The sequence below is a fragment of the Centroberyx affinis genome, unplaced genomic scaffold (assembly GCF_046629955.1).
Source record: "Centroberyx affinis isolate AG114_WGS23_722 - 3 ecotype Tasmania unplaced genomic scaffold, CSIRO-AGI_Caff_v1 ptg003969l_1, whole genome shotgun sequence".
Classification (NCBI taxonomy): domain Eukaryota; kingdom Metazoa; phylum Chordata; class Actinopteri; order Beryciformes; family Berycidae; genus Centroberyx; species Centroberyx affinis.
The window spans coordinates 18,478-32,778 of record NW_027281790.1 but is presented as its reverse complement, the minus strand read 5'-3'; the positions used below and the strand labels follow the sequence as shown (position 1 = coordinate 32,778).

Genomic DNA, 14,301 nt, shown 5'->3' with positions numbered 1-14,301 from the left:
AGCTTAAAACAAATTGAAAATTGCAATTACAAATCAGCACATTCTTGATTGGTTGCAGTGAGAGGTGCATGCCCGAGCATTATCCTACTGCAGTGTGATTGAATTGTACAAAGTGTGAAAGCCTCCGTTTGACCTACGAAGAGAGGAAGGAGAGCGTAGGCCAGCAAGGTCAACTGAGCCGGTGGAACATTGACTTGATTCATCAAATTAGGTCCTATGTAATTGCACCGCATGACGACTCATAAAACATGTAGGCTATAAAGCTGTCGGGAAGCCATCAGCCTCATGCTAAATGAAGTTACAAAAGGTGCAAGGTTCACAACTTCATACAGTGCTAGAGTAAGGTGTCCAAAAGCACTTCCTCTGGCCACAACCTCACTGTGTTCGCTCTGTCCCTGAAGCAGCAACACACTGAATAGTCCTAATTCTAGATTTTGAGGTTTATTTGCTATAGCTGCATTGCTATTCTCAATGGGGATTCTCAGTGGTTTTTGGAGCCCCTTTCTAACCCCCTTTTGGTTTAGTTGGTGGATCGAGTGACTCGCTTTGGTTAGCTCCCTTTGTTTCAGTCATATTTTGAGTAATATCTGTTGGGTCTAGTATTAAAGAAAAATAACAGTAATTGTATTTCTTTCCTCAACAAATGTGATTTTTAGAGGTTACTAATCGTTTTTCTTCAGCTTTGACTAATCCGCTTCAGAGTGAAGGTGCATATTAGAGTTAGTGGTCATAATTATTAGTGTATTATTATTAGTCAGAAAATTGCAGCTACAAACAGTAACCATGCTCATGAACACACTCCAAATCAATGATACTATCCCAGCTTTATTTATAATAGCACAAGCTGTTATACCTAAATATACCTCAGCACAAAAATATATTTAAAAACAGAGACTTAATGAACAATCTTTCAAATCTGCATAACATCTGAATGCATATTTAGCAGACTGACCTCTCTGAGACTCGTGGAGCATGCACTGTGAAGGCAGTTTACCTTTGTAATTGTTACAGATCACACCATTAGCACAATATTGTCATAGCTCCTGCTCCTGCAGTCAGTAGCTGCTGAGGGTTAATTTGCATAATAAATCTTAATTGAAGCTCATTAAGGATTTGATAAGAAGCAAATCAGGTACACCGCGGATAACTTAAGATTAATGTTTTCTCTATTTTTTGGCACACTCATATTCTGGGGAAATTTCACATTCATTCCTTGGTTTCTGTCAAGGTTTAAAAGAACTAACTATACATTTTGCATCACTCTCCTATACATGATATAAATTTAACTCGAGTTCAATCAAATTAAATTAAATTTTAACATGCTGAACCGAAAAAAATCTATATTATGAGGACTCCATTTATTGTTTATATAAATAACACTTTGAATAAGCATCCAAGGCGCTCTTGAATACAGGCAGCTCATGACCCTTGGCCGCTCTGCGCCTCTGAAATCAGAGAGTACAATGATTTTTAAACTTAGGCTTCGCTGATATGGCAACGTCTTTCATAAGCATGCGAGCGGTAACCTGATCCGGCGGTGATTGTTTTGAAAGACCTCCTGACCATATGGCCCACATGTAGACCCTCTGTCTGATGATACATTTAGATCAACAACTGCAAGATGGATGTCCTCACTTATATCTTCTTGATGGAAAAAGAGAAGACGCGTTCTTGACAAAAGCTGGAGAAGATGTTGTAAGCTAGGAATGTTTATCATGTTCTTACATAAATGCATCGCACATGAGGTGCAGTGTATTTTACCATAAACCATATTCCATATACCATGCCTCCTCCATGTAATCAATACCAGGCCCACACTGTTACTGTATTAACTATAAGCTCCCCTCGCATTTTCATCCTCTAAATCCATATAAATGAACTACCCAAGCTATAAAGTCTCCTCCCCATTTTGCTCTGTAAATCATTATATCTGTAGGGACCTGGACAAAATACCGTAACATAATTTCTTTTGTACTCGGGATGTCTTGCAGAAATAATGAGTTTTAGCCTGCTTGCAATAAACTCTCCCAATATTCTAGTTATTGTCAGACTTAATGAGGAAAAAAAATCATAACAAGAAATAGTCCCTTTTCTGCAGTGATGATCACATGGAAACATTATCCACATGAATCACCCCAACGGCATATCAAATTGTGTCATTTGCCTGGAAACTAGTGCAGGTCTCAGAGGGAAGGCAAGGTGAATGAGCAGTTGCTGTAGAGAGGTGCAACACCGCACAGGCACTTGCCTTGAGACCAATCATAACAGCCTTTTTTTTTCCACACAGGAGAGCGAAGAGCGGAGGAGAGAGATCACTGTGCTGGAGGGCACAGGAGTCTTGGTTCTTATCACCTAGACAGTGCACCACCCTGTCTGCCTCTCACACAAACAAAAGCCTTCCCAAACTATTAGCTATCTACACCTGTCACCTAACTGGCATGCAGGAGAAAATGCAATGAGATCACACTAAAACCACCTGATATTACTTTTTTCTTTTTCTTTTTTTTTTTTTTTCACTGTTGTAAGAATATACAGCATGAAAACTAGCTGATGAGGAGAAAGTTATTAAGGGGTATCTCTATGGGGAGCGCTTCCAAGTTAGAAAATTGCAAGCATTGCAACAAAGTGTAAGTATTTGGTGTGGTGTGCTCATAAGCCAACAAAAATTTCAAGGCTGGATATGATCAAAACGCAACATTTGCGTTGTTGACATCAACCCAGAGAGATACAGAGGAAAATACAGAGATTTAATGCCCACTGATGATGACATCACTTGGTAACCTAATAGACTTTATTCTGGGCAGAATTTTGAACTGGAAAAATGAGGTTGGGTTAGGCGAGCTGAGGCAGTGGCCGAACGCTCTTGCAAACTTGACACTGTCTGCTGTTCTCACTGTGTGGATTTTGAGAGTTGTGGTGTATGCAAACATTTCTCAAAAATGAATATGATTAATACAGTTGTATAAATGCGTAGGAATTGAAATGTAAGGCTTATGGTTGTCATGCAGTAGGTGCTGGTGTGTCTTCAAGAGTGATTTTTTTGCCTTGTTTTCATTTATTGTTTCTTTGCTTTGGACTGACTGCAAGATTATGGGCATACCACTCATTTGCAAAAGCCAAATTTCCAAGCCAGAAAAGCAGTTAAAACAACTGGAGTTTATAAATTGTACTTGTGCTGTTACAATAGCGTTTCTTCTGTCATTTTAATAATAATAAACGCTGGAATCAATGGGTCCTTCCACTTCCTGCAGTAAATCAAATTGGGGGGTTTGTGGAGTGGCTTAGGATGGCAAAAATGAGAGCCGTTACGCACCCACAAATGTAAAAATTATGATCATTACCGTCATCATACAGTAGTAGTTATCAGAGATCAGATATAGCCTCAAAGTTACCATCTGCTGAATTTCAAATTCCTCCCTAAATTCTTTAAATTGGTACAGTGAATGTTGGTTTTCAATTTAAAACGACGGTTAAAGCAACTGAAGCAAATCCGAGAAAAAAAATAATGAAGTGTTATAAAAGGGTAAAAACAAAAGGATAGTGAGGTAATCGAAAATAATACAAGAGGGTGGTAATCTGCTATGAAAAATAGGACACCCTTGTATTTGGTGCCATTTTCCTTCAAGCTTTTGTCATTCAAAATGGACTTCCTTTTTTACCTAAACTGGATAAACAACATCTGCCTTGATCGTAGGATGTTTCCAGAACAAACCACTTAGGAGGAATTTCAGCTAGCCAATTCCCACAAGCTGCTGTCAGTCACTAGCTGGCACTGCAACACTTAATGCCTTTGTCTGTTCTCCAATTTATCTTGTTAACAGCAAATTGGGCTAACGGTTTGAGGCACAGAGCTATTGTAAAAAACGGTAAGAGAAATACTTCCACAGCCGCAAAATAACATATGGGCCCCTTCACTCAAAAATGCATTTCGTGCACTTATAGGGCTTTACGTTTACACCATATATAAACCTGATACATGCGTTTCAGACTGGAATTCCTGGCCTCATATCCTCCTATCTTAGTGATGCTTTCTCAGTGATAAACCCGAAGGTTTAGTGCGTCATATCGTGTACCATAGAGTAATTGGCATTTTAAATTACCATACACTCAATGTATGCAGAGGAAGTAAATCAAATATAACTGGCCTTTACTTGCATGTCTATGGTCTCAAGTTTACAAATATGCCTATTAATAATACAATTCCCACAGGAGAATAGAAGCACCCTGGATACCAAATGTCCTCTGAATTAATGCTTGAGCTGGGAATGTTCGTTTCTTTTTTTTTTTCTACAATGCCTTACAAAACAGTATTACCACTGAGAAGGATACTGCATCTTTAAGAGCCCCACAAAAAAAAAAAAAATGAAACCTATTCCTTTGCATCTTCCATGGTCTTATTTCAATACTCCTCTCTCCTTGTTCCCCCTCCACACATCATTAAACATATTATTATAACATGACTGTCAGCCTGCGTCTCTCTTCGCTCCATTCTTGCTCTGCCAGGTAATCAATTTGTCGTCACTCTCTGTAACCCCAGTAAAGTCATCAAGTGAAATGAGTTACAGCTGCAAAGAGCCTTCAAGAATACAGAAGAAAAAAAAAAAAAAAAAAGAACGCGAGAAAAATGACAACACAGCCCAGGAATATTCCACCGCTTGATAGCACATCCCAGGTCTTGAAGATGAAATATTAATGCACAATTTGTTTATCTGCAGGCCCACATCTCTCCAGTGCCGAGCTGTTAATTTTCTATCGGCACAGACAACGGATCAGTCAGTCATGAACTCTTCACAGCCATTACCGGGAGACATTTTGATTAAGTATTCCTAATGTAGTGGATAGGAAAGAATGAAAACACTCTGCCTGCCAACTTTTGATTGACCATTAAGCCACTGATGAATGTGCCTGTCAAAGAGGAGACAATTACCTCAACAATGAAGAAACTCTTCTGGAAGGCTTATTTCTCTATAGGGCTGACACATTTACCAGAGTACAGGCGAGGCAGCTGAGAGCGTGTAAAGGGATCACTTAGGCATCTTCTCAAAAGTTCTCTGAATAATAGTGGGGACATTGTTTTTAAGAAAAAGGGGCTTTTGGAGACTGAAATGTGGGAAAAATATTTTGTGTGCGACTGTATGGCGATGAGTGTGTGTGTGTGTGTGTCTGTGCTTGGATACGTGCGCGTACGTGTGTATGTGTAAACTGAGAGTGTGTCGGGCAGATAAGGGTCTCAGTATCTTAAGCGGGTATAAAGAGACGCCATTATTGGCAGAGAACAATCACCATCTGGTTGCTACATCCGCAACCATAATAAAGACTGATAACTTCTCAACACACCACAACCAAGTAATTGCATCCTCAGACGCTAAAATACCCTTGATCAATCTAGTTTTAATCTAGCAACTTCATCATAATGAGACACTGTTTTGGGAGCGGTATAATTAATGCGAAATAACCGAGTGGCTGACACCATCGAAAATAAGGTCAGGGGTAATGCTTTTGTGACCTTGGGAATTTGGGGATTTTCTTAAGGAGAAGATGAGCGTTGCTGAGAGAGAATATAAACAGAAAATAAGGCCGGGGGGGGGGGGGTATTTTGTTGCTCTTAAGGCTATCTGTTGGAGGTGGAGCAATGCTGAGACTCAGTATTCCAAAAGGGCAAAATCTGTTACATGATCACACATGTACTCACACACACACACACACACACACTGATACAATAGCCCAGCCAGTTTACAACTTACTCCAGATGTCATGTCGGCCTGTAACTTTATGAGGGCCTCCTTGAAGATGATATTATTGATATCCCCTACCTCAATAAACTGTATTTCATGCTTATTTAACATGCAAACAGTAGACTGGACATAAGGCAGCTATTTTCTGGAAGAATTACACAGGGTTTTATGCTGTGGAGGCTTATACTACTGTACCCTGCTACACAAAAAGTTAAATCCGAGTGGGAATGTGTGTGTGTGTGTGTGTGTGTGTGTGTGTGCGTGAGAGAGTGCGTCTCACTACCCTTGCCAGCATGGATGGAGTGCATGTGTGTGAGTGTAACCCATTCTCCATTTGTCCATAAGATATTAAGAGTTCATGCAGAGTTCATCTGTTTCGGATACTGGATCCACATCTTTCAGCCTTCACTACTCCATGCGGGTCCAACACACTGAGGGGGATTTTTTTAACTCGGCTTGCTGTGAATGGAAACTCAACTTTTTTGATCAATGAATGAATAAATGGTTCGTGAAATGTTAGGATTATTGAAGCAAACCTGCACCCCCTAAACTAGATTTTTCTATCTGGTATTATTTTTCTTGTTTGTTCTTTTTTTAAATTATTTTTACAAACCAGATTTAGATGAAAAGTTTTCCCTTCTACATTTACTTTAATTTACCCGTAAAACAAGCTTTGCTTTGGAGAAGCAGCTTGTGATGCTGCAACTTCCTTCCACCCCCATTGTTTTAACGTTTGACTTTCTTATAGTAGCGGGTCCCCAAAGTGCGGTCCGAGGCCCCTCGTGGGGTCCTTGAGGGGGTTTTCAGATGGTCCCGGGTGAAATGAGGAATAGTTGAATCCCACTATTATTTCATTCACTAGACGTTAACACAACGAGAAAACGCATAAGGGAGACTGTTTTCATCACGCTGTAGGTTTCACTCTCCCACTGCCTCCCCACCTACAGTATATAGTTATATAACTCCGTACTAAATCATCACCAACTACAAAAACCTTCTCAGACGGGGTTCCTCGGGACAAAAATCGCACTAAATGGGGGGTCCGTGGTCTAATGCGTATCTATTCGGAGGTCCTTGACATGAAAAAGTTTGGGGGAAACCCGGTGTTATAGGCTAGACGCCGGTAGAATAACAATAAAAATATACACCCTACAAATGTTACGCACATATTAAAGGATATTGTTTTTAAAAAAAAATCCCTTACCCGCAGCCCGTTTGGGCGCCTGCTGTTTCCTCCGTGGCATTTTTTTGGAGTCGCAGTTCACTACTGTGCCCAGGTGAAATCTGTATGCGGTCTAAGATAGTCCATGCATAGAGAGAGAGTGTCTTTATTTTGGGTCTCAGAGTAGTTCAGCGTCTCTCTCACTAAAAAATCCAGTTACACAGGAATCGTTGTCAGTAGGGGGAAACAGATGTTAACGCGGGGCTTGTTCTTTCACCTTCTTCTTCTCCTTCTTCTTCTTCTTCTTCTTCCTCCTCCAACGGGGGGCGAATCGTCTCCTTTCACCATCCGTTTTTGTCCATCAGTGCCACATAGACTGATCGACGCGTGTCAGTCAGTCCGTCAGTCAGTTTTCGGTGTAGAATATGCGGAGGGAAGCGCGTAAAGCGGTTGGTAATGGTACAGTATATTACGCACGGTGCAGGCGAGGGGAGAGGCGATGCCAGCAGACATCGATCCATAGAACAAACTGAACATTAAAAACTCCTCCCTCCTCGCCTGGACTTGATGATGGCAGCGAGACATTTGTTACACTAGATAACCATGAGTTTATTAAAGGAACAGAGGCCAGGGAAAACAGACAGGAGCAGAGGCTGTGTGTTGGCTTGTTGTTTTCAATCAGGAATCACAGTCACAGCCTATGCCGGGTGGTATTTAATGCGGCTATTTGCGTTTGTAGCCTATTATATTCCCGAGCTTAGTGCATTGAATATAGCAAATAAAAGTTTCTCAAATTTCGAGCAGATATGAATTAACCGCTGCACTACACACAATCCGATCGCTGCCATAATGATACTGCAGCTACTACGGCTTACAAATAACTGACTATAAGAGGACGCTTGTGAAGTGAACGTGCTGTTTTTAGGGGAAATAGTCGGTAGCAGCATCGTTATCAACCTGCTGTTTATACCCGAACCTATTTCCAGGAGTAGCTATGTCCCATTAAACAAGGTACATCATGTATTTATAGTCAAAACTGAATGCAATTTGGAGGTGCGATAAGCTTCCTAAGGGTTGATAAAGTTACTCTGAAAATGTAATTTATTACAGATTACTGATTACTTGCTTGAAATTGTAGGCCTAATCAGTAACACAGCATCTCAGTAGTGTAATCTGATTACTTTTTTGTAACTTTTGAATTATTTTGGCCATAAAATCTGTACTACAAGGGGTTTATTGTACTTCACAAAATGTAATTTGAATATATCATTACAATCTAAAGTACCAAGCATCATTTCAAGATATGCAAATGAATGTGTTTGTTTCCTTTCCTTTCCTTTGTCTTGTATCGGTGGTTCAACATGTAATCGCCTTTTTTTTCAGAACTATCTCTGATCTGGTTACTTGTTCAGTAACTGTAACAGATTACAGCCATTGCTCCATTTGTAAAGATACTGCAATCTATTTATATTGTGATCTTATTCCTTATCCCTGGTTGTCATAGTGTGTGAGCCAACATTAGTAAAGCCTGTGTTACTCCCTCTTTAAAAGCTACTCATGACCTAATCAAATCCGAAGTTGAGGTGATGGATGACTTCATTTCAGAGAGACAACACCCCTTAGAGATCCAGGCTCGCCCCGCATTACAAATGGCTTCCTGATAATATTCCATCACCCTATTTTGTGTCTGTCAGTCATTTCGCCAACGATACCGAAGACCTCCCCTGAACTCCACCTGAACCGGTGCGATCAATCACAGCTTAGATCCAGGCCCGGGCAATACCTGCCTGACAGCTTTTAACACCCCATGTGTACACAAGTGTGTGTGTGTGTGTAGTGACAGGCGTTACCGCGGCGCCCACCGCTACCTCCAGCAACCCTCGCCTCACCTTATCACCACCAGTATGGCCTCGCTCCACTGCTGCTGCTCGCCTCATGCTGACACCTAGCCTGACTTCATCTGCATCCCACTGCCAACTCGCCCACAGCTCTAGGAGAGTGTGTGCGTGTGTGTGTGTGTCTTTTCACCAAGTCCCTCCTGAAAAAAGTTTTTGATCAGTGTGCCGATTTCAAACTCACATGTACATTCATGCGTCGGTGTCAATGGGAGCTCCACATGCAGATGGTAGAATCCGTCATCCCCTAAGTCTTGATGAGCTTTTCCTCCCTCACATGGTTGCACTTCTCTTACCTGGCTGCCGGAGGATTTTCCAGCATATAACTTCAACAGATTTCACTTAAGTGTGATCCACCACTGCAACGAAATGTGACAAACATATGTCTTGTTAGTTTTTGTGTGTCTGTGTGTGTGTGTGTGTGTTTTCTTCTCGCTCACTAAGGCCACTTGTGGCTTTCTTTTCAATAAAGAAGCAAATGTGCGGCACACATGCTGAGAGAGCAGACAACAAAACTTCATTAATGTCTGTGCACTTTGAACTGTGTTTGATGACAGGCCTATAAAGATAAGACATAATGAAATCCAAATCATATATTTGGTAAAAATAGAAAAAAAAAATCCACCCTTGAACAGAATTTGAATATGTCATGCGAATTAACATGAGCAGATGTTTCCCAAGGCTAGAAACCAGTTAAGTAATACTTTAATCTGAGATCTCATCAGGAGCTGTGGCTGCTTCTTTGACAATGAATGGGAGGAAGAGTTTGTGGATTCTTTGAATGTTTTGCTTGAGCTTTTACAGCCATATAACTTTTATTTCCTGGGAGCTAACAGCTCCGAACCGGAAAATGTGCCCACATTCCTGGGAAATCACCCATGGCACTTCTGGAGTGTCTAGAAAATCAGCCTTTTATTTGTCAACCAAGCAGCTCCAGAAAGTGTCTTCTGATGGCAGTCGAAGCTTTGACCCCTCTTCATTTTAGCTTTGAGTTCGATTCATGTTCACAGACTACACTGGACTGCTCAGAGTCTGAGGAAAAAACACTGGAATACAGTTTCTTAAGTAGATTTTCAGGTTTACCTTGAATGTCATTTCTCACATGCAGTCAGTGTTGAGACCTGGGATGAAACTACTGGGGCCTCAGACTGTGTGAAGTCAGTGTACAAACACAAAATGCACATAATAAGTGAGTCATGTGTGCAGATATGGGCCTATATTTGTCAAGATAATAACATCATAATGAATTATTGTCTTTTTGTCTTAGTAACTTAAAAGCCTGCTGTTTACCAAGCAGAAAGGAGCCCAGTAACAATTTACATTCTGCTTGAATCAACATGTGCGATCACAATAGAAGCTTAAAGCAGATCAGTAGAAAGCACCACCAGTTAAAACTACAATATGTCTGCAATGCTAAAGACGAAGAACAAACTGGTGTGCCCACTCACCATGACACATTCATCTTACTCACTGATATGGCTGAGATATTATTAGAGGCCACGTTTAAGTATGACACCCTCTGTTGAGCCACTGTTGCCCAAACATTGGCTTTGTTTATGTTTTGATTTATTGGACTGGAGACATTTTTTTTATTCTCAACTTGATTGAATTAACTTCTGGTCCAAAGAGTAGCAGTCAGTAATAGCTAAGCATGAGCTTTATGTAACAAACAGACCTGTATTTTGAGTTACAATGGGTTTAAATGTTGCAACAGGTTTATTTCCCATTTATGAAGTCAAACTCCAGTAGTGTGAGTATACCTAACATTTATATGGTCAAATAAATTCAGGATAGGATCTTTACTGAGTAGCATAATAACTAATAAGATACTGATTGCTACATTTTGGAAATGTTTTTTTTTTTCTTTTTATGGACAAAGTGTGTATTCAGAAACAGAAGGGAGTGAAGGAGTTCCTCCAAACTTCTGTGTTACAGATTCTTGGGTTTCAGCTTGTGTAGTGAGATGAAATGGTGACATGACATGAAAGGACAACACCGCCATTAAGTTTTTCCTCATCTCTGACATTTGGGTCTGTCTTCTCATATTCACACATCTAAGTATTTAATTGGACAGTGCTGACTTCACAGTTCATGCAGAAATCCAACTGCACCTGAAATACCTTTGAGAGTTTTCCATTTATGTTTGCAAGAGTACTCAAAATTTACATTGCAGTATAGCCTGATTGCTCATAGTAGTGCAGTGTTTTGACTTACCTCTATACCAGGATTTAAAGGCGCTTTTGCGCATGTCAGAGTTGTAATTCTGGAAACAATGTCAAGTAACAAGGAAGTATTCTACACAAAAGTAGCTTTGCCACACAAATAACTCCCTTAGGCAGACAAAAATATTAATCTTTTAATTTCAATTCAAAGTTTCTGACCAGGCAATAGATGGAACTTATGTTGCTGAGGGGAGATGTGAAGTTTTTCATTCAAGATGAAAAAACCCCCTCACTAATGATGTTATGGATGTTTAAAAGGATAATGTGGCCAAACAGGGGGCTGAGCTGAGCTGTCTGGGATGCTTGGCTAAAAGTGTAAGACTGTCCTTGGCTAACAGTAAAGCAAAGCTTAAACTGCAGGGCAAGGAAACAAATCAACATAATAATCATAAGGTTATTTGTATGGCACTTGTCTAAAACAAAATTAACAAGTGCTTCACAGTCAAGACAAGAAAAAGAAACAAGGTTACACAAGAAAAGAAGAGGGCAGCGGCAAATATAAACATCTGTAGAACTAGGTCTACATAAGAAGTGATAAAAGACCTGCCCTGACAGAGAAGGCTCCTTTAGTCTTAAGTCTAGCTTTAGGAATAATCAAACAATTGTGAAGGGATCTTATTTGTGAATTTTGAAGTTTAATTGACTTAATCCTCTTCTACTTCACAAAGTTTGAAAATGGGCATGTGTACCCTTTGTAGTGCAATGAGGTGATCACTGTGCTAGCCATCTCAGGAACCTTGTAGTGTCTGTGTGTGTGTGTGTGTGTGTGTGTGTGTGTGTGTGTGTGACCACAAAAAATGGTCTTGACTTTCACCAAACCATAAAATGCACAAATGTGTATTGTGAAGTAATGGATTTGCAGTAAATGACTAATATGAATTGCTCTCATTATAAGGGTAAAACCTGATTTTGAGTGAATGCATTAAACTGTAATACCTACTTTTGCCATGCCATCTCATATAAAACTGCTCACATTATCAGATTTACAAGTTCTCTATGAATCCGCAACACACAAAAACCTCACAACCTTTCTGTGGATCCATACAATAAACTACAGTTCTCAAAACAAGACTGCCAGTGAGATCCTCTGGACTCAACCTAAGACTGTTTCCAATATCATTACGCTGGCCTCATTTACATTTTGTGGTTCAACTATTTAGTTACACTGTCTTTCTACAATAGGGAGTCTAATTATAATGCACTCGCCATGATGAAAGGAGGACAGCCCAGGAAATCCAAACCTGTTTTTGATTCAGAGCTGAAATTTCATGTAAAATGGACAGCCTGTGATTGAAGTCTAGTTTCATGATTTTCAAAGCAGAACAACAACATATGCATACAGTCAAGAGCAGATGCTTGATTTCAGAAATGTAATACATGTAATGCGTGTGAAAACTCACAACAGCTAAAAGCAACAAGCTATTACAAATTCAGAGGAACTCAATAAGTACAAGTTTCCATTTACATGAGTGACACATGATTTTAAATAAATATGAGATAGGCCTAATATGAAACTTTATCACAACTAGCCTTAGTTTAGTCTTAGGATGGGGAATAATCAATTACATGTAACAGGATTATGGTCATGAGATCATTTAAACCGATACAAACATAATTTACCACATCTTGAAATGTTTGATAACGGTTGTAGTTGTTGATGCTGGCACTAAAAAGCTTAAATTTCACTGTACAAATTGTATATTTTACTTCATATTCTATTGATTTGGAAAATCTTTTGGATTACTGACTCAGTTTTTAAACAAGTACTCGTGTGACGGATTACATTTATAAAGAAAGCTATCCAACCGAATGTCATTTATACGCACAATAGCTTGTGGTCCCTATATGTAAGTAGTAACGCATTTTAGTTGAAAGTAGGTGAAGTTGAACAAGCTGATGTGTATGTTTTTGTTGAAAGTACAGTTAAAGGAGCTTTCTGGGACTCAGCTTGTTTGCCCTCAGGGCTGAATGTAACAGATGACAGAGATCATTGGAGCTTTTTTTGGATCAGTCAGTACTTACTCCTTTTCACAATTTTATAGTGTACTATAGAGACATATACACCATTGTGATATTGTTGTGCTGTTTGTACCTAATATTGGTCGTTGACAAGTGGGTACTTGTCATTCTTGGCTTGATAGGTGTTAATACCTCAGACTTCTTCCATTTTTCTATTATTTTGGTAACCAGTTTCTGCCAATTCAGCACTGCCATAGGCTTTTAGTGTATCAGAAAATGTACACACCAAAAATAAATCCTCCGAAATAGTTATTAATTGGTGTTATGTTTCTGCATTTTTCATTTGAAGAAGCCATTTTTGAAAAGAGTGTTTGGTGAGGGTTCTCCCGGGTAAAAGATCCAATAAGAAAACACAAATAAAAGTTAATCTGCTTATTAAACCAAGGATATATTTTGACTGTTTTTTTATTAGTGTCATAGTTATGCATATTAAAAGATAGATTCTTGAATGATAGAACTTGCAGATGAAAAATAAGCTTTTCTCATCTCGCAGGTCTCATCTTTACTCAAAATACACTGACATACCTGTACTTCCCTTGTTTAAATACATAAACCTTTCATAGCTTCAACATTAACTACTCACATTTGGCTGTCACATAATCCATCTCCTTATGCAAAGAGCTCTGTAAAACAATGCCTTCAATCTGCTGTCTTGATTTGTTGCGGTGAGCCCGCTTGAATTCATCACTACTAGCATGGTCATTTTCTAATTGAAACTGACCATTAAAGTGTCTCATTGAAAGCTCACTCAGCACAAACTACAAAACAACAAGTTTGGTGAGAAAACTTTTTGGGAGAGAATTTTGTAACTATGTGCAATGCATAATACTGTGAATCTGTTACTGTGGGCACGTTAACAAATCTGATGGCAAACTTATACACACTTGCTGCCAAGGTCTTCATTCGCAACCAAAATTTCCATCATGTCTATAAAGATCTGATCCGACTCTAGTAGCTGTGTAGCTCAGTTAGTGACCTGATAGTAAAATGATCTAGGGCTTTAAAACCATGAACCTGGTGACAAAATCACTGATGTTATCTTTTTAGCACAGGTCTCCTAAATTCATATATTTTTTAATCTGTCATAAATTAGAAGCGTTAAACAGATTTTGATTGTGTGAGTACTGAGTAGCAAGCAAAAATACTTCTAAATGTACAAAAATAATTCTAGTCTGTTTCATTTGTCAATGCTTTTTGTGTGCTAGTGAACATAATCTGCAGCAGTAGGGTTAGAGTTGATGTATTATCTCAGGTGGAATGGCACTATG

General features: G+C 39.4%; 1 protein-coding gene across 1 annotated transcript in view; it reads right to left on the bottom strand.

Moving 5' to 3' along the window:
• Window positions 1-7,403, bottom strand: part of LOC139663268 (teashirt homolog 2) — a 38,898-nt gene extending 31,495 nt beyond the window's left edge. The window contains exon 1 of the mRNA XM_071541896.1: window positions 6,940-7,403. Within this exon, the coding sequence (XP_071397997.1) occupies window positions 6,940-6,979 (40 nt within the window). The 5' untranslated portion in view covers window positions 6,980-7,403. The remainder of the gene's footprint in view (window positions 1-6,939) is intronic.
• Window positions 7,404-14,301: the final 6,898 nt, after the last annotated feature.